Genomic DNA, 21,879 nt, shown 5'->3' on the forward strand with positions numbered 1-21,879 from the left:
ATTCACTGGTGAATGGCTGTGAATCAATTACCGACTTTTAAACACATGCACCAGGAAGACTCACCTACAGTGCTGCTTGGAGAATTTACTGCTATATAAATATGCCCCTTAATTTTATGGGAATATTTTTTTTTTAAATGAATGGTCTGGGGACAGGGTCTCTTTACACATTGCCAAGCTTTATAAATAAAATAGTGCAAGAAGCAAAAATGCAAAGTGCAGTACTTACACCATGCCACTTGGTGTGGCTTCAATGAAGTTTATTCTGATTGGTTGCTGCAGGTTACCGTATTTTGTACTTAGTGTTTTGCTGCTCATTCTATTTACTGAATAAAACTGTAAGACACAATTGACTATAGTTCAAGCCTGTATCGTTTGTAAAGATATTGAAGTACTGACTGCATAGAAATAAACAGGAATTGAAACTCTAATTCACATAAAATGTAAAAAAATGGATGTTATAAATGTATATTACAAATATCATCTAATAAGTTATAACTCTAATAACTAATTTTCACTTGGCAGTCGGCAAACATTTTATAAATATCTATTGTGGTATTCATCTAGTATTGCATTCAAATAGTCATACCATTCTAAAAAAAGGTCACAGAGTAGCATGGTAAAACTTTGCAAAATCCATCAAATTATCCATTAGCATGGTAAAGCTAAAAGAGCAGAATGTGAGCATATTATTGATGCATTTTATTGTTTGCAAGGTGAGGGCCAAAGTGTGCAAGCCAGCTCCTGTAATGATGCCATTTTTTTTGTCTATCAATGCAAGGCCTGCTTCAATCAAACTTCAACCAAAAAACTCCACATACACTCAGGTGTTGAATCCATTAAGGAAAAAGCAGCAAGGCACACTCTACATCTCGTCCAATCAGAGAAAGCTTTGCCTGTGTTTAGCAGCTAATTCCTGTGTTCAGAATGCAGCAGGGAAGCTGCTCAGAGCTGGACCCAGAAACAAGTGGAGAATATTGGAGTAGTGGTGTCTACATCAGTGTTTTCTAGCTTCTGGGGGCCTCATCCAGGTATTTTATGTTACATTGCTTTGCACTTTCTAAATGAATGAAAAGCATTCTGTGATTGGACAAGGTGGAAAAGCAAAGTGGTGACGTCATACTCTTCATCCCATCTAATCAGAGAACGATTTACATTCATTCATTCAGAAAATGCAAAGCATTCTCTGAATGGTGTCCATGTCAAGTAGTCAAACTCTTGTGTTCAGAATGCAGTAGGGCAGCTGCTTGGCACAGAACCAGGAGCAAGTGGAGATTACTGGAGTTATTTCCAGCTTCCAGGGGCATGGCCAGGTATGGTATATGTATACTGTAGTTACATTGGTGAAAGCTGGATCATTAAAACTATTGTATGTACAAAACATCCATACCAGAATTTCTTCTTTAAAGGGTAAATTCATCTTTACAGAAAACCCGTAAGGTGATCTTATGCTGGACCCCCTCCCCATCCCTGCCGGTCCCACTGTAGTCCCATGATCCTGTTCTGTCAGGGATCGGAACGCCCCTTTACTGCTCCAGGGATTTGAAATCCGTGTGGCTTAATCTCCTTTCTGTACCTCTCAAAATGTATGGACAAGAGGCATTTTAATTTAGGTAGCACCGTTACTTGTACGGCGCTGATCAATCAGAATTCATAAAGCCCATCCTGTCAGTGCTGTGAGGAGAGGAGAGAAAGCCAGGAGGATTTCAAATCCCCAGACCGGTGAAACTGCGTTCTGGTTCCTGACAGAGCAGAATTGCGGGACTGGCAGGGATGGGGAGGAGTCATGGGGAGGAGTCAAGTGTAAGGTCACCTTAAATATTTTATGTAAAGGTGAACTTGTACTTTAAGCATTTAAAAACTAAAAAAATGCTGTAGGTACAAGGTGCAGGCACCTGAAGGTACCTGCAGCAGCCCTAGAAATTCTGAAGATATAGCCAAATACTGGGCCTTTCTGACTGACAAAGCATCAGCGCTACCACATTGTGCCAAAGCTTGCCTGTCCATTACTATCTCCCATTCCTGTTGGCCAGAGAGACAGCCTATCATAGCAATAGGCCAATTGAATTTGAGTGGGGAGGAATTTATTGCCATGGCTGCGAAGTGTCCAAGCTTTGTCTGTCAGAACAAGCTAGCGACAGAATGATGTTGCTACAGATATGTGCAGATACCTTTAACTTTATATTTGCAGAAATATTCTTTTTAGCTGCAGAGTCAGTGTGGTTTATTTACTAAAGGCAAATAGACTGTTAATTTTCCAAGGGAATCAATGTGGCTTTTATTTTTGCAAAGCATACACAATTACTGCAAAAAGACAATTCCCTTGCAACTTGAACAGCCTGTTTGTCTTCAGGCTTTATTTTTATATACAGTGGGTATATACCCCCTTTACAATAATCACATTTTATTGCTTTGCAGCCTGATCTGAAGACAGACACAGTTTTTGCTTCAATCCAGCTGTATTTAATCAGTGCAACTGATATCATTCAAGTGAAATATTTAACACCAACACATCATAAAACAATAAACAAAAATTTAAAAACAGAATCAATGAGTTGGAAAAAGGATCATCCCTTGTGTCAGTAACCATCTTTATCTTTAATTACAGCCTTTAGTCTGTTGGGATATGTCTCTACTAACTTTTCACATCTAGACTTTGCAATGTTTGCCTACTTTTCTTTGCAGAACCGCTCAAGTTCAGTTAAATTTGATGGTGACCATTGGTGGACTGCAGTCTTCAAGTAATTCTACAGATTTCCAATGGGGTTTAAGTCTGGGCTCTGACTAGGCCATGCAAGGACATTCACCTTTTTCTTCTTCAACCACTGTGTGGTCATTTTTTCAGTGTATCTTGGGTTATTGTCATGTTGGAAGGTAAACCTTTCCCACTTCTTCCCAACTTCTTGAAAACTTTCTGGCAGAAAGCAGCAGCTTTTCTTCAAGAATCTAACAGTATTTATATTATATTTTAATATAATATAATGTGTTGTGCTTCTCGGCATTGATAAAGCTTTTGACATTTTTTTGTATCCACCTCCTGACTTTTTCCTGTCTACAACTTTATCCTGGAGATCTTTGGACAGTGCCTTGCTACCCTTAGTTGACTGTTTGCTTCAGTTGCACTACCAGGGACTGAAATGCTTCAGGAAAGCTCTTTTGATGCTGAGCTAATCAAAATGACCACAGCTGATCAAAGTTGAAAGTCAAATGGCTTTGTGTGCCATTGGGAAGGTGGCTAGCTACACCAGATTGAGTTTACAAATTATTTTTAGGGGTGGTGATCTTTTTTCCAATTCAGTGATCCTGTGTTTTTATATGTTGGTGCTATATCTTTTACTTGGATTTTAGATGTAGAGTAAATACAGCTAGATAAAACAAAAACAAAAACATTTCAGGCTACAAAGCAACAAAATGTGAATATTTTAAAGGGGGGGGGGATTATTTTCTGTATCCACTGTAATTAAGTCATAGTGCCTTTGAGTGGACATTTAGTAGGTGGTGTGGCAGCATATTTTAACACGTTTTTTTGGGGGATGGTTTTCAAAATTACCTTCTTATAGTTACTGATGTACAATCCATTGTTATTTTTCTGCACTTTGACATGCAAAATCAGAGGTATCATCTGACCTTCTAGAGCTAGGTTCCTTATATCAAAATTAAAAGGACAGTGAGCATTATAGAAATAATATGTATGCCGCATTTCCTATAATATTTTCCACAATTTCTTTTATATTTGACAAGTTATAATCATTGGTGTAATCATTGTTTTATTATTAATGATAAACAGGGATGGGAATCTGGCATAGGGAATATGCTGAATGATGAATGAGATAATGTTCTGCAAGAACCATTCGGAATATCCTACTTTGGCTATTGTGGGCAGATTTTCATTATGCATAGTATTTACCAAACCCCTAAATTTCTCCACTAGTTAGGCTAAAAGACAAGACTCTTACTGTTCCAAATGCAGATATAATCAAGGATCTTTACTACACCCACTTTGAAAATGCCCAAACTTAGTGTGTTACAGAGTTATATTTACTCTAAATTCTGTTTTTGGGGCTACATAGACCAATAATTAATTGACCAAGGATTCCTCTCTACTGGATTGCTTTCTACTGGATAGCCTTATTTCACTTGCCGTATCCAGTGCACTTTTTGTAGCACATCGAACAGTGATGATGCCCTGGAGGAGGGGGCGAAATGCATTGACATATTTACCGGGTCCGTAAACCAACTACATCACTTCCATCCTCCGTGGAACGCACGTCGAGCTGTGACGAACCCCAGAAAAGCCTCATGGTTGTTTTATGCCCGCTTTTTTCTACAATTTTGTAAGTTGTTTTGCATTTGCGCAAATAAATATGGTTTTAAAGTACTTCACTATGAGTATCATTCTTTTTTTTTGAGCTTGGTGGATAATAGAGCTGCCCCAAGTGTAATATTGTGGAGACCCGATCAAAGACGCTAAGAGGCTTGGTATTTACAACACCAGACGACAAAGGAAATTTGGCCACAGAGGACAGGGAAAAGGCGGAAGTGTTAAATAATTTCTTCTCTTCAGTCTTCACAAAAGAATCGGGGGGCTACACTAACCCAGCTTGTAATGCTAAACTAAATAATACACCCCAGGAAGTACCGCCATGACTAACAGAAGATAGACTTAGAACTAAACTAGAGAAACTTAACATAAATAAATCACCGGGACCGGATGGCTTGCACCCGAGGGTTCATAAAGAGCTCAGCCAGGTGATTGCCAGACCATTATTCTTAATCTTTAAGGATAGTCTACTGACAGGTATGGTGCCAGCTGATTGGAAAAAAGCCAACGTGGTACCAATATTCAAAAAAGGGCCGAGATATATCCTGGGTAACTATAGGCCGGTCAGCCTAACATCAGTAGTCTGCAAGATTTTGGAGGGGATGTTAAAAGACTATATACAAGACTTTACTAATGGAAATGGTATTATTAGTAGTAATCAGCATGGATTCATGAAAAATCGTTCTTGCAAAACCAAACTATTAACCTTCTACGATGAAGTAAGCAGCCACCTAGATAAAGGTAAGCCTGTGGATGCGGTGTATCTGGACTTTGCAAAGGCCTTTGACACCGTTCCCCACAAACGCTTACTGTACAAACTAAGGAATGTAGGTATGGACCATAGGGTGAGTACCTGGATAGAGAACTGGCTCCAGGGGAGAGTCCAGAGGGTGGTGATAAATGGGGAGTACTCGGATTGGGCGGGTGTGGAAAGTGGGGTCCCCCAAGGCTCTGTCCTGGGACCAATCCACTTTAATTTATTCATAAATGATCTAGAGAAGGGGATATCTAGTACAATCTCAGTATTTGAGGATGATACTAAACTAAGCATGCCAATATCTTCTATACAGGATGTGGAAACCTTACAAGTCGACCTTAACAAAATAATGGGGTGGGCAACTACATGGCAGATGAGGTTTAATGTTGAGAAATGTAAAGTAATGCACTTGGGCGCCAGAAACACGAAAGCAAGCTACTCACTAGGGGGGGATCCTCTGGGTGAGTCTAAGATGGAAAAGGACCTGGGGGTACTGGTGGACAACAGTCTTGGCAGTGGCATGCAATGCCAAGCCGCTGCAAGCAAAGCCAACAGAATACTGGCGTGTATAAAAAAGGGGATTCACTCCAGAAATAAAGAGATTATTCTCCCACTCTACAAGACTCTGGTCCGGCCATATCTGGAGTATGCTGTCCTGTTCTGGGCACCGGTCCTCAGGAAGGACGTGCTGGAACTGGAGAGAGTCCAGAGAAGAGCAACAAAAATAATTAGGGGAATGGAGGGCATCGACTATGAGGAAAGATTACAAGCACTGAACTTATTCTCTCTGGAGAAGAGACGATTGAGGGGGGATATGATATCAATGTACAAATACTGTACTGGCGACCCTAGCATACGGAACAAACTTTTTAGAGAAAGGGAATACAATAAGACATGTGGCTACTCACTAAAACTAGAGGAAAAACGGTTTAACCTTAAAATACGTAAAGGGTTCTTCACTGTCAGAGCAGTAAGGATGTGGAATTCTCTTCCACAGGCAGCGGTGTCAGCGGGGAGCGTCAATAGTTTCAAAAGACTATTAGATGGGCACCTTAAAGACCACAACATACAGGGGTGTACAATGTACGGTTAACAGCAAACACATATCATAGGTTGAACTGGATGGACTGATGTCTTTTTTCACAAACTATGTAACTATGTAAGATACAAGCGTGTTTAACCCTCCGACTGAAAAGCTGAGGGTCCATTTTCTCTGGTGAGTGGGGATACGAGAGGGGAGTGTGGCACACTTCACATCATGTTTACATAAAACACTTCAGCACCTTTATATGGATTTTGGAGCATCGAGCACTTTATTTGAGAGCTTTTGAAAGACTTTGATTTTTGTATATGTTTTCATGTTTTTTGAGCAGATTACATTATATGATTATATGTTTTGATTTGCAAGTGCTGTATTATTACAATTGCATTGTTTGAACTATTTGGTTAGTTAAAAATGTAATAAAATGTGTTTCATGGATTGAAAAAAAATTACATTACTTATCCTGAATTTACATCTTAGGCAACTTACATTTTAGGCATTTGATGTTTACACATTGGAGGACCTTGATAAGGTGCTGGCAAAATCACTGCGGAACAAGATTTCATCTCATGAATTTAGCCTGCATGAGACTAACCAACAAGCATTAAGTAAGTCCTTTGTCTGTACCAAATCCGTTTGCTCATGTACTGCATTGATAATGTGCATGTTAAATGGGAAATGTTATGATACTGGGAAGATGGCTTATGGAGTAAAATACACATTTCTGAGATATTTGCAAACGCTGTTTGCAACAGTTGTTTTCAGAGCTGGCAGACATCTTGGCATTGGTAGATTTCTATTTTAGTTTGCTCTGCTTTGGGTGCAATACAAGGTAAGTCTAAATACTATGCTCCTGTGTTTACAATTAGTCTAGAGGTTAGGTTAGGTTAGTGTTAGTAACTAGAAATTGGTAAGCATTAGTCCTACCTTAAAGCCTAAGAGTAGTCAAAATAAAAAAAAGGCACAAGGAACAATACCTACAGTAGGATGTGTAGCTTGTGTTGATGTCATTTCTGTTAGCTGAAATGCTCCTCCATCGGGCTCCACCCCATCCCCACCACTAAAATCTTCCAGTGTGGCAGGGTTATTAGAACTGAGGGAGCAGTGACCGGCAGTTATCAAGAGTCCCTTACCACGCCTTCCTTTTCCCCCAGCTCCTTCAAACTCCAACTTCTATGAATGACAAATGAGCTATGAATGAAGGAATATACAGGAAAAGGAAAGTGCCATGCCTAAACTGGCCGATGTACCCAGCAAGCCAACACCACATCCCTATTGATACATTGAACAAGAAAAAAGTAAAATGGTATCACTATCCCTGCGGACTCTATTTGTGCCCCAGAGTAACCGCTACAGGTGGGCGTGAACCAAGATGGTGGGATTTTAAGGGTGAGGCTTGTAAGGGTATATGTTTAAGATAAATAATTCAAAAAACAAGGTACACTAGTGACCCCTAGCACCTTTCAATGGTTCTATGTACATTTAAGTATCTTTGCGATATCAAGATGTATCACTGTATGTGATTGTTTTTATGAATTTGTAATAAAAATCATTATTTTATCTTGTTTTTTGAATTATTTATCTTAAACATATACCCTTACAAGCCTCACCCTTAAAATCCCACCATCTTGGTTCACGCCCACCTGTAGCGGTTACTCTGGGGCACAAATAGAGTCCGCAGGGATAGTGATACCATTTTACTTTTTTCTTGTTCTATGAATGAAGGAGTCGGGCAGAATACGTGTGGTTTCTATGAATGGAGGAGCTAGGCAGAAAGGGTAGGCATGGTTGGGCACTTTTGGTGAGTACCCTTCACAGCTCTTTTAGCTCAACCCCCCCCCGGGCTATGGTGGAAAGACAGCAGCAAAGGGGACACATCACACTGACAGTAATGTCTCTTGTACTGATTCTTTTTATTTTTTTTACTGCAACTTTGCTTTAACCACTTGCCGACCGCCGCAAGTAGATTTACTGCGGCGGTCAGCCCCTCACAGGCAAAGTGATGTTAATTAACGTCACTAGCCTGGGAGGGTCTGGGGAGCGAGCGTGCGCTGCCGGAGGCGCGCTCCCGTGCGGTCACAGACCCCCCCGCGCGTGTGACCGGCGGACCCGATGTCCGCCGGTCACTCGGCGATCGTCGGGGGAGAGGGAGAAAGTCAGGCGGCTTGTGTAAACAAGCCACCTGTCATTCTCCTCGGTGTAAAAACACTGATCACACGATTCTACTATGTAGAACCTTTGATCAGTGTCCTTACACCTCAAGTCACAGCCAAACCACAGTAATAATCACGCCCCTAGGGACACACACAGCCCCTCCCTCTCAAATAAAGTTAACCCCTTCGCTACCAGTGTATTTTTACAGTAACAGTGCATATTTATAGCACTGATTACTGTAGAAATGTCACTGGTAACCCCAAAAGTGTCAAAAATGTCAGTCAAGGGTCCGATCTGTCCGCCCCAATGTCACAGTACCGCAAAAAAAATCGCAGATCGCCGCCATTACGCGTTAAAAAAAAAACAACAAAAATGACAAAAATCTTTCCCTTTGTTAGTAAACGTGATAACTTTTGCGCAAACCAATAAAAATACGCTTTTTGAGATTTTTTTTACCAACCATATGTAGCATAAAACAAATTGGCCGAAAATGTTAAAAAATTTTGATTTTTACATTTTTTTTGGGGAATTTCATATAAAAAATGTGAAAAATATTGTTATTTTTGCAAAATTTACGCTCTTTTTTTGTTTATAGCGCAAAAAGTAAAAAGCGCACAGGTGATCAAATACCACCAAAAGAAAGCTCTGTTTGTGGGAAAAAAAGGACGTCAAATTTGTTTAGGTACAGCGTCGCACGACCGCGCAATTGTCCGTTAAAGTCACGCAGTGCCGAATCGCAAAATACCCCCTGGTCGTTTAGCAGCCAAATCCTCTGGGGCTTAAGTGGTTAAAAGACCACTAGCACATTGCGAACTGCCATTATTCAGTTGCATGATAAGTGGGTTTCTCTAGTGCTTATGCTTGCTAAAATCAATGAAACATGATATCTTCATTTATTAACCACTTCTGGACCGGAAGGATTTGCCCCCCTAATGACCAGGCCATATTTTGCGGTTCAGCACTGCGTTATTTTAACGGACAATTGCGCGGACGTGCGTCGATGTACCTAAATAAAATTGATCTCCTTTTTTCCCCACAAATAGAGCTCTCTTTTGGTGGTATTTGATCACCTGTGCGATTTTTATTTTTTTGCGCTTTAAACAAAAAAAGAGCGACAATTCTGAAAAAAAAAAACAATATTTTTCACACTCTGCTATATGACATTCTCAAAAAAAAAAATTTAAAAATCAAAATTTTTTTAACATTTTAAGCCAACTTGTTTTCTGCTACATATTTTTTGTAAAAAAAATCGCAATAAGCGTATTTTAATTGGTTTGCGCAAAAGTTATCGCGTCTACTAACTACGGGAAAGATTTATGTAATTTTTATTGTTTTTTTTTTTACTAGTAATGGCGGTGAGCTGCGATTTTTTGCAGGACTTCAACATTGTGGCGACAGATTGGACCCCTGACTGACATTTTTGACACTTTTTGGGGGACCAGTGACATTACTACAGTAATCAGTGCTACAAATATGCACTGTTACTGTAATAATGACACTGGCAGGGAAGGGGTTAACAGTGTGGGTGATCAAGGGGTTAAATGTGTACCTAGGGGGCGTGTTTCTAACTGTGGGGGGGCGTGGCTTGTGAAATGGTCATAGAGACCTGTGATCCTATATAGAAGGATCACAGGGGCTCTATGATCATTCCAGGGAGAACGGTCAGATGTGTTTACAACAGCTGACCGTTCTTCTCTCTCAGCGGGGAAGGATCGCGGGTGTCAGGACTCAGGAGGCAATCGGAGCGGCCCGTGCATCTGCTTCCCCGCTGATGAGCCTAATAGCTCCCTGCGCGACCGACGTATACCTACGGTGGTTTGCACAGGAGCGGCTGCCTGTCACAGTATAACTGCAGCAGGCGGTCGTAAAGTGGTTAACCTTCCTAGCGGTATTCCAGAGCGTGGCTCGGGGTTAAATTTCAGAGCCAAAAGCGGTAACCGCCAGAAGCATCGCTGGATCCTGAAAAGCGGGGTTACTTACCTTGTCACCGGAATCCAGCGATGTATCCCGGCGGTGTCTGGCGGCGGATCTTCCTCCCGATCCTCTCTGTGCCCCGGCTTCCGTCTCCTGCGACGTGACGTTCGCAGGGGGGTGGAACCGGTGGCAAATTCAAATGTAAAACACACCAAACATACTGATACTATTCAAAATAAAAAAAAATCAAATTCGTTTGCCCCCCAGTGCCCTTTCCTGCAGTTTTACTGTACTTTTTATGTATATATATATATATATATATATATATATATATATATATATATACAGTATATATATGTATACACACATACATACTTTCACTTTTTTATTATATTATAATTTATGATTTTGTGTTTCAAACTTTATCATACCCGAGATGTTATAAAGAAGAACGCACAGTAAAAAAAAAAATCATATGTAAATAGTTGGTTTGGGCTGCTCATTCTTAAGAATTACATGCAAAATAATGGTACTGCTTTCAGCACCTAAAATCCGAAAGAATCATACCGCCAGGGAGGTTAAGCACTTATAGGAAACATGTTAGCAAAGAAAAGTCAGTATTCAGAAAGGTTTGCATTCCCTTTGCGAATATTAGTCTCCTGATTCTAGTTTGCATATTTGTTTTAAATTTGGCTAATTGCCTCTTGTTTCCTCTGTCCACTGCTGCTCTCTTCTTCTTTGGAGGTAGAAAACCTTAGCTAGTTTACATAAGTATCTTGGGATTTCCAAGTTTCCTATCTATATAATCCTTTACTGTATGATGGCTATAAATTCCATGACTTCTCCCAATAGTCTTTAGATTATGCATTGTATCATTATTATAAATCGTAAATTAGAATATACTCCTCTACTTCTTCATCTATCCTTTACTAATTACCAGTATACCGATTCACAGTAAGCTAAACAGCAACACCCAATGCCAAACAGCAGCAGCTGCAAAAACATATAAAAGGGATCAAAAACACTTAATGCAAGTACTGTATTAAAAAGAGATGTAGTAGCGCCAAACACTATAGGCAAATAAAATCATCCAAAAAAGTCCAAATAAAGTCCATAAGGGAAAAAAAAGACGAGATCCCAAATCCAAATTGTGCAGGTAAGGAAAGCTAGCACCCAATCGTGATGTGTACTCATATGCGCTTACCAGAAATCAATATAATCAGAGCGATGTATGAATCCAAAAGAAGCAAGATGGACCACCAAAATGTTTCAGGGATTCCAACTCAAAATGATCTGATATGCTGACACCAGTAGGGTATAGATAGCCTGATATAGGAAGTATCGCCTGGGCTTGCTGCAAGTTGATCCCAGCTCCAGTACCTCAACACAAAGGGGAGGACAATAGTGCAGACTGTACAGGATAACATTTATTGGTAAAAAGAAAGGTACTCACACATATCGAAATGTAAAGGAGCATGTAACATAATAACTTCCGCGGTGTAGGGTAGCGTGCTAATCGTTCCCGGGTCGCCTGACGCGTGTCGTCAAAGAAAATGACATCATCAGAGGCAGACCCGGCCGGAACGTCAGCACGCATATAAAGCACTCAGCCGGAAGTGACGAATGCGGAACTACCCGCATATGCGCTCCACTCGGCTCCAACCGGAAACCGGATGTCAATCACCAGCGGGCCCCGGAAGCCGGAAATGGATGCGGTGAACCGCAAAACCAAAACCGGACATCCTCAAACCACAGATAAACAATCCGGAGACCGGAAGGAGGAACGGGGCGATCACAAACCGGAACATTATAAAACAAAAACTTATATGACACAAATATTGCACTTGAGGATAAAGACATGTATAAAGACATGTATAAAATAAATACAAAATATTGCACTTGAGGATAAAGACATGTATAAAATAAATACAAACCAACGGTATTTAGAGCCAGACGGATTATGGCTTCAAAACCTAATTCCACAGTACAATCATCAGTCATATACCACAAAATATGAAAAAAATTAATATATAACAGTCGGTGTAAACAGCATCACAAATTAATGATAAAAAGGCTGATAACAACAAACGACTCACATGAAAATGTCAATATTTAAACAATTAAAAAATTATGGAAATATAAAACTTATAAAATAGATATATCACCAAATTTCAGCTATTGCTAATATAACAATTCACGTCCCACTCTATATTAAGTCCCCAAGGGGCATATGTCTTCATGTTAAAAATCCACCGGGTTTCTAAACGGGAAATCTCACGGTGTATATGACTCCCTCTCCAGTGGGGGGTAAATTTGTCAATCCCCCAAATTTTTGTGCCAGCGGGATTTTTATCGTGACAGCTGGCGTAATGTCTCGAGACACTATGATTGGGGAAGGCTTTCCTAATATTTTTAATGTGTTCCCTCACTCTTACTGTCAGTGTACGCTTAGTGCGGCCAATATACTGAAGGCCGCAAGGGCACTGCAGCAAGTACACAACATTAGTGGAGGAACAACCTATGAATGGTTTAATAGGATGTATTTGGGACGTGGCTGTGGATGTAACCTCACAAAACTTTCTACCGACAAGTGAGTTAACTTTGCACACCGAACATCTTCTACATGGGTAGAAGCCTGTCAAAGTGTGAAAGAAGGGAAGCTGATTTGGTTTGTCTAAAATATTTGGAGCTATCTGGAGACGTAAGAGTTCAACCCCTCTAAAGACGACCGGGGGAACTTCGGGTAGCGAAGGGCCCAGTACCTTATCGTTCTGAAGGACTTTCCAGTGCCTTTTAAAAATCCGCTTGACGTCTCCAAACTGCTTGGAGTAATTAGTAATAAACGAAAAACCCAAGCGATTTGAATCTGCTTCAATTTTAGGCCGTTTCTGTAATAAGGTAGCCCTATCGATGTTCGCCACTTCATGAAGCACTACATTCAGGTTGGCCTCATCATAACCCTTATCCAGAAACTTACCCTTCAACATCTCAGCCTGACTCATGTAGTCCTCCTGTTTGGTACAATTACGTCGGAGTCTTAAAAATTGACTCCTTGGCACCGACCGCAACCAAGAGGGGTGATGACAACTTCCCTGCTCGATGTACCCGTTGCGGTCGGTGGGCTTAAAGAAGGTACTTGTTACCAATGTACCCTCCTTAACCTCTATCATCAGGTCAAGGAAATTAATCCTTTCACTACTGGCTTCGTGCTGGAGGACAATGCCCAACTCATTAGAATTAAGGTCATTCATGAAACAATCAAGTGACAACCTATCGCCATCCCACAGGAGGAGGACATCATCTATGTAACGCCGCCAGAAAACCACCTCAGGTCTGGGCCGGCCATAGATGACATCCTCCTCCCATTTGGCCATGAAGAGATTGGCCATACTTGGTGCATATTTGGCACCCATGGCGACTCCTCTTTTTTGTAGAAAGAAGGAGCCGCCGAACCAAAAGTAGTTATGACGCATGGCAAACGTAAGCAAAGAAAGAATGAAATCTCTTTGTAATGAAACAAGCGAGTCATCTCTCTCCAAAAAAGTTTGGACAGCCTGTTGTCCATGCTCATGCGAAATAATAGTGTAGAGCGAGGTGACATCTGCTGTAACAAGCAGATATCCCTCCCTCCACTCTATTTGGTCCAATAGATTCAGCACCTGGGTGGAATCCCTGAGGTAGGATGGGGTGTTGGTGATGAGTGGTTGTAGGTACCCGTCTATATACCTCCCAATTCTACTAGTGACGGAATCAATTCCGCTCACTATCGGACGTCCCGGTGGATTCAGGGGGTCCTTATGAACCTTTGGGAGGTAATACAGAACGGGCACCCTTGGAGCCACTGGGACCAAAAATGATCTCTCCTTCTTGTTAAGGATGTTCTCCTGATAGCCGTAATCAACAAGGGCAGTTAGATCCTTTTTAAACCTTGTGGTGGGATTATATGGAAGGGGGCTATATGTGTCCGTGTCCGAGAGTAATCTATTCATCTCAGTGTAGTATGAAGATTTATCCAGGACCACAATCCCCCCCCCCCCCTTTATCCGCTGGTCTAACCACAATGTCATTCCTCTTTTTGAGGGATTTCAAGCCATCATTAAACCTTAGTTCATTTCTATCCTTCCTGATCTGCATGGTCTCAACGTCTTTCAAAACCAATTCTTTAAACACTCCAATAGAGGGGGCAACAAAACCAGGAGGGTTAAAAAGTGAAGCATTGGAAAGTCCAGAATGCCTAATATCACTATCCTCGAGTCTATTGTCTTTAGGAGGTTTTGTCATGAAATGACGCTTAATATTTATTTTACGGATGTACTTGTGTACATCCATAAAAAGACCAAATCTATCTAGAGGCTTGGTGGGGGCAAATTTTAAGCCATGTCCCAGGACCAATTTCTCATTGTCAGTAAGGATGGCGGAACTCAGGTTAAAGATCCCTGCATCTCTCAATGCAGTTTTCTTTTTTTGCCTGGTCCTCCTCCCCCCTCTGGTCCCTCTTTTTGTCTTCCATCCTGCCTTCTGCCTTGGCCGGGGTTGTGAAAATCCCCTTGAGGCCTCTGTTGTTGAAAGCCGCGTCCACCGCCATCCCTATGGTCAGTGTATTGCGGATGATTGGTGATATACCTCTCATCATGATAATCATTTTCCCATTCCAATGGGGCAAAACGATTATACGATGATCTGTATCTGTATCTGTATTGATCTGTATTGCCTCGTATAAATATGTGTATAAATTTGTTGTAATTCCACAACTTGAATAGGGAATCTAGTTTTATGCAATGTGATGTAAAAAGAATAAGGCAGATATACAGAGGGCACACAAGTGCATAACTAAAATGGTGGACTGGGGACCTCATTCAAACATCTATCCCCAAAAAGAGATTAAAGTGGTAGGAAAAAAATGTTTTTTTTCTGAAAATAATAAACATGTACAGGCAGTCAAACAAGATAGGGTCTGTAGTTGTTCTTAAGTTGAATGTAAGTTGAAACAGGTAAATTTTTTAAGGGAAACTCCTGCCAAAAAATAGAATTTTTAGGTTTTTTGAATAGCATAGGGAAGGGTTACCTTGCTGTCTGTGCCCCTGTTCAGAAAATTTCACCTCACTTTCTGTCCCTGTGACCATTGGATTTTGAAAATTATAGGTTGTTATGTTAACAAGGATTGGTGATAAAGCTTCAGTGGAGATACCTTTTTCCCATGATAACTCTTACAGGAGTGAATTTCCCTTCCTAGGGGTATATTTCCTCTCACTTCCTGTTGTCTGCCTCTGTTTGTAAGTAGGAGGCATTTCTAAGTTGGATATTTGTAACTTGGGACTGTCTGTAATACTTGCCTGCTCTATGTGATGGTTTTGCACAGAGTGGTCCCTAACCCCCCCCCCTCCGTGTGGAGTCCCCCATTGGCGATCTTGGCTCCTCGTCTTCTCTGAGCATCCCTATAGCATGTGGGCTTGATCCTAAGCCAAGCTGTATGCATCTATAGACACACAGCACAGCTTGGTCCCATCCCCCCTCTCCCCTCGCACAGGTTTTAACTGACAGCAGCGGGATCCATTGATGAAAAAGGAGAGAGAGCTGCTATAGACAAGCACAGCTTTGGATTGAGATTAAACTCAAATAAGTGTTTAAATGAGGAGACTGGAGAAGTAAGCTTTTTGAAAGGTTTTTTTTTTTTTACCTTAATGCAGAAAATGCATTAGGGTAAAAACAATTTGCCTTTATAACCACTTTAACTGAAAACACATCTTGGAGGGGACCTAAGTAACAAGTCTAACTATATCCAGGCTCAGCATAAAGATCTGCCAGATTAATGTTTTATGCAGACAACTCTACACAGGACATGGGGATATCTGCTATTGATCTAAGAAAGCTAATGTTGCCAAGAATATACTAAGGGATTCCTTATAGTAAGAATCATTATTCTTTAGAAAGTACTGCCTCTGCAGATAATAATGCACAATCAGTATCAGAAATTAACCACTTAAGCCCCGGAAGATTTTACCCCCTTCCTGACCAGGGCCTATTTTGCGATTTGGCACTGCGTGACTTTAACGGACAATTGCGCGGTCGTGCGAAGCTGTACCTAAACGAATTTGGCGTCCTTTTTTCCCCACAAAAAGAGATTTCTTTTGGTGGTATTTGATCACCTGTGCGATTTTTTGATCATGCGCTATAAACAAAAAAAGAGCGTAAATTTTGCAAAAATAACAATATTTTTCACATTTTTTAAATGAAATTCCCCCCCAAAAAATGTAAAAATCAAAATGTTTTAACATTTTAGGCCATTTTTTTTTTTTTACCATATGTTTGGTAAAAAATTGCAAAAAGCGTATTTTGATTGGTTTGCACAAAAATTATTGCGTTTACTAACAAAGGGAAAGATTTTTGTAATTTTTGTTGTTTTTTTTTTAACGCGTAATGGCGGCGATTTTTTTTGCGGGACTGTGATATTGCGGCGGACAGATCGGACCCTTGACTGACATTTTTGACACTTTTGGGGTTACCAGTGACATTACTACAGTAATCAGTGCTACACAATGTAAAAATTACACTGGCAGTGAAGGGGTTAACTTTTTTTGAGAGGGAGGGGTTAAATGTGTCCCTAGGGGCGTGTTTCTAACTGTGATTGGCTGTGGCTTGATGTGTAAGAACAGTGATCAACGGTCCTACATAGTAGAACCGTTTGATCACCATTCTTACACAGGAGAGATTGACAGGCAGCTTTGTTTACACTAGCCATCTGCCTTTCTCCCGCTGTCACGGACGATCGCGAGTGCCTGGCGGACATCGGGTCCTCCGGGCACACGCCCGGGGGGGTCCGTGACCGAGCGGGAGTGCACATCCGGCGACACGCACTCGCTCCCAAAACCCTTACAGGCTAGCGACGTAGCCCTATGTCACTCTGCCTGTGAGGGGCTGACTGCCGACGTAAATAGTCGTGCGGCAGTCGGCAAGTGCTTAAAAATAGTTTGGATGATTTTCTACCCATGATGATGACTAATGTGATTCAAATGTATAATTACATGGAAAGTGTGGTAACATTTTGATTCAGGAAGTTGATTTAATCTTAGCCTCATTGGGAAAGATTAAAGCACATTATACAACATTTGTTGTTCAATTTCCTTTAGATTTACTTTCAAAGGGCCTGCCCGATTGCATACAAATTGAAAGTATTTAGGTTTGACCTCATATTATATGGTTTTGGTATATCTAAAGGAAAAATCTAAAGAAAATTGTATAGTGTGTATCCAGCTTTACTCCATCCCCCATGAGACAAAGCTGCCATAGCTATCCAGTGAGTTTTTGTTTTGCCTTCCTCTAGACCAGGCAAGTCCAACCTGCGGCCAGAGGGCCGCATGCGGCCCAGAACCACAGGCAATGCGGCCCACTGCCCCCAGACAATTTATTTATTTTTTTGCTGGGGAGGAAGGAAGTCGAGTCAGGGACATGGCTACAGCGACTTCCAACTAACTGTAGGCAGAGGCTGCCTCTGAGAGGGAGGGGGGGCGAGTGCCACCGGTTTACAAACAGAGCGAGGATCTCCTGCTTACCCGGACGGCCTCGTCATACTATGCCCCGCATCCTGGACTGGCTCCTACGATAGACAGCACATAGGTGACGTCTATTATAGGAGCCGGTCCAGGAGGCAGGACTGATCCCCGCTCTGTGTAATCCAGCGGCTCTGTGTAATCCAGTGGCTCTGTGTAATCCAGAGGCTCTCCTTTCTCTTCATTGCAGACTGCATTGGATGGGCACTCACTGGTGAGGCTACATTGGATGGGCATGCACTGGTGAGGCTACATTGGATGGACACTGATCAGGCTGCATTGGATGGGCATGCACTGGTGAGGCTGCATTGGATGGGCACTGATCAGGCTGCATTGGATGGACATGCACTTGTAAGGCTGCATTGGATTGGCACTGGTGAGGCTGCATTGGATGGGGATGCACTGGTGAAGCTGCATTGGATGGGCACTGTTTAGGCTGCATTTGATGGGCGTGCACTAGGCTGCAAGTGCCGTGCGATCTCCTAGCTGCCGCGGGAGACTTAGGATATCTGCATTCAGTGACAGAGCCACTGCTTCCTGTATGATATGAAATGCACTCCGCCTATGACAGGAGCCATACAGGAAGCAGCAGCTCTGCTCTCTACTGCATCCACTGCTTCCTCCAGCAGTACCCGCATGACCAGCATTACCCACCAGCAGTAACTGCCAGCAGTAACCGCCAGCAATAACCGCACCAGCAGTCAGCAAAATAAGTAGAAAGATATGTTCATTAGCGTGTGTAAATTGTTGCAATATGTTTTTTCATAACTAGTTGTGTTTTGTCATAATATGTCATGTCCTTGTTCATACATGTATGAGTAAGGACATGACATTTTCTGGTTGCCTAAGTCATATGTGCTAGAGGTGCAACTAGCCCCCAGCACATACCTGTAAATATCCCAGCATGTGCAGTGTTTTTGACTCCTACCACCATGACCACTTCAGTGATTTGATTTCGGTGCTGGAAAATAATGGTGGCCACACAAAACATTGACACTTTGGGCCCAATTTGGACATTTTAATTTAGGGGTGTACTCACTTTTGTTGCCAGCAGTTTAGACATTAATGGCTGTGTGCCGAGTTTTTTTGAGGGGACAGCAAATTTACACTGTTATACAAGCTGTACACTCACTACTTTACATTGTAGCAAAGTGTAATTTCTTCAGTGTTGCCACATGAAAAGATAATAAAATATTTACAAAAATGTGAGGGGTATACTCACTTTTGTGAGATACTGATATATATATATATATATATATATATATATATATATATATATACACAAGATATATATATATATATATATATATACAGTGGGGATTGAAAGTTTGGGCATCCTAGGTAAAAATTTGTATTAATGTGCATAAAGAAGCCAAGGAAAGATGGAAAAATCTCCAAAAGGCATCAAATTACAGATTAGACATTCTTATATGTCAACAAAAGTTAGATTTTATTTCCATCATTGACACTTTCAAAATGACAGAAAACAAAAAAATGGCGTCTGCAAAAGTTTGGGCACCCTGCAGAATTTATAGCATGCACTGCCCCCTTTGCAAGGCTGAGACCTGCCAGTGTCATGGATTGTTCTCAATCATCATCTGGGAAGACCAGGTGATGTCAGTCTCAAAGTTTTTAAATGCCCAGACTCATCTGACCTTGCCCTAACAATCAGTACCATGGGATCTTCTAAGCAGTTGTCTAGAAAATGGAAACTGAAAATAGTTGACGCTCACAAAGCTGGAGAAGGCTATAAGAAGATAGCACAGCGTTTTCAGATGCTAAAAAAAATATCCTCTGTTCAGAATGTAATTGAGAAATGGCAGTCATCAGGAACAGTGGAAGTTAAAGCAACATCTGGAAGACCAAGAAAAATATCAGACAGAACAGCTCGCAGGATTGTGAGAAAAACAATTCAAAACCCCATGTTTGACTGCACGATCCCTCCAGAAAGATCTGGCAGACATTGGAGTTGTGGTACACTATTCCACTATAAAGAGATACTTGTACAAATATGGTCTTCATGGAAGAGTCATCAGAAGAAAACCTCTTCTACGTCCTCACCACAAAAATCAGTGTTTGAACTTTGCAAATGAACATATAGACAAGCCTGATGCATTTTGGAAACAAGTTCTGTGGAACGATGAGGTTGAAATTGAACTTTTTGGCCGGAATGAGCAAACGTACGTTTGGAGAAGAAGGGGCACAAAATTTAATGAAAAGAACCTCTGTCCAACTGTTAAGCATGGGGGTGGATCAATCATGCTTTGGGGTTGTATTGCAGCCAGTGGCATAGGGAACATCTCACGAGTAGAAGGAAAAATGGATTCAATAAAATTTCATATCAAATTTTGGATGGTAACTTGATGCCATCTGTGAAAAAGCAGAAGTTAAAGAGAGGATGGCTTCTACAAATGGATAATGATCCTAAACACACCTCGAAATCCACGGGGGATTACATCAAGAGGTGTAAACTGAAGATTTTGCCATGGCCTTCACAATCTCCTGACCTCAACATAATTGAAAATCTATGGCTAGACCTTAAAAGAGCAGTGCGTGATAGACAGCCCAGAAATCTCAAAGAACTGGAAGACTTTTGCAAGAAAGAATGGGAAAAGATACCTCAAACAAGAATTGAAAGACTCTTGGCTGGCTACAAAAAGCGTTTACAAGCTGTGATACTTGCCAAAGGGGGCAGTACAAGATATTAACGCTGCAGGGTGCCCAAACTTTTGCAGATGACATTTTTTTGTTTTCTGTTATTTTAAAAGTGTAAATGATGGAAATAAAATCTAACTTTTGTTGACATATTATAAGAATGTATAATCTGTAATTTGAGAGATTTTTCCATCTTTCCCTGGCTTCTTTATGCACATTAATACAAATTTTTACCTGGAGTGCCCACACCTTCAACCCCCACTGTGTATATATATATATATATATATATATATATATCAGTATCTTACAAAAGTGAGTACACCCCTCACATTTTTGTAAATATTTTATTATATCTTTTCATGTGACAACACTGAAGAGATTACACTTTGCTACAATGTAAAGTAGTGAGTGTACAGCTTGTATAACAGTGTAAATTTGCTGTCCCCTCAAAAAAACTCAGCACACAGCCATTAATGTCTAAACTGCTGGCAACAAAAGTGAGTACACCCCTAAATTAAAATGTCCAAATTGGGCCCAAAGTGTCAATGTTTTGTGTGGCCACAATTATTTTCCAGCCCTAACCCTCTTGGGCATGGAGTTCAACAGAGCTTCACAGGTTGCCACTGGAGTCCTCTTCCACTCCTCCATGACAACATTACAGAGCTGGGGGAAGTTAGAGACCTTGCACTCCTCCACCTTCCGTTTGCGGATGCCCCACAGATGATCAATAGGGTTTAGGTCTGGAGACATGCTTGGCCAGTCCATCACCTTTACCCTCAGCTTCTTTAGCAAGGCAGTGGTCATCTGTGGAGGTGTGTTTTGGGTCATTATCATGTTGGAATACTGCCCTGCGGCCAATTCTCCGAAGAGAGGGGATCATGCTGTGCTTCAGCATGTCAAATTACATGTTGGCATTCATGGTTTCCTCAATGAACCATAGCTCCCCAGTGCCGGCAGCAATCATGCAGCCTCAGAACTTGACACTCCCACTACCATGCTTGAATGTAGGCAAGACACACTTGTCTTTGTACTTCTCACCTGGTTGCCACCACACGCGCTTGACACCATCTGAACCAATTAAGTTTATCTTGGTCTCATCAGACCACAGAACATGGTTCAAGTAATCCATGTCCTTAGTCTGCTTGTCTTCAGCAAACTGTTTGCGGGCATTGTGCATCATCTTTAGAAGAGGCTTCCCTCTGGGAGGACAGCAATGCAGACCAATTTGATGTAGTGTGCAGCGTATGGTCTGAGCACTGACAGACTGACCCCCCACCCCTTAAACCTCTGGATATGACACTGAGCATGTGCACTCGACCTCTTTGGTCGATCATGGTGAAGCCTGTTCTGAGTGGAACCCTTTCCTGTTAAACTGCTATATAGTCTTGACCACCGTGCTGCAGCTCAGTTTTAGGGTCTTGGCAATGTTCTTATAGCCTAGGCAATCTTTATGTAGAGCAACAATTCTTTTTCTCTGACGTCCTCTGAC

General features: G+C 41.4%; 1 protein-coding gene across 1 annotated transcript in view; it reads left to right on the forward strand.

The window, feature by feature from the left end:
* BANK1 (B cell scaffold protein with ankyrin repeats 1) overlaps window positions 1-21,879 on the forward strand; it is a 530,319-nt gene that overhangs the window by 190,488 nt on the left and 317,952 nt on the right. Inside the window, exon 6 of the mRNA XM_082243568.1 lies at window positions 6,617-6,728. Within this exon, the coding sequence (XP_082099694.1) occupies window positions 6,617-6,728 (112 nt within the window). The remainder of the gene's footprint in view (window positions 1-6,616; window positions 6,729-21,879) is intronic.

This window comes from Pelophylax lessonae (genome assembly GCF_965119305.1).
Source record: "Pelophylax lessonae genome assembly, chromosome: 1".
NCBI classification, from domain to species: domain Eukaryota; kingdom Metazoa; phylum Chordata; class Amphibia; order Anura; family Ranidae; genus Pelophylax; species Pelophylax lessonae.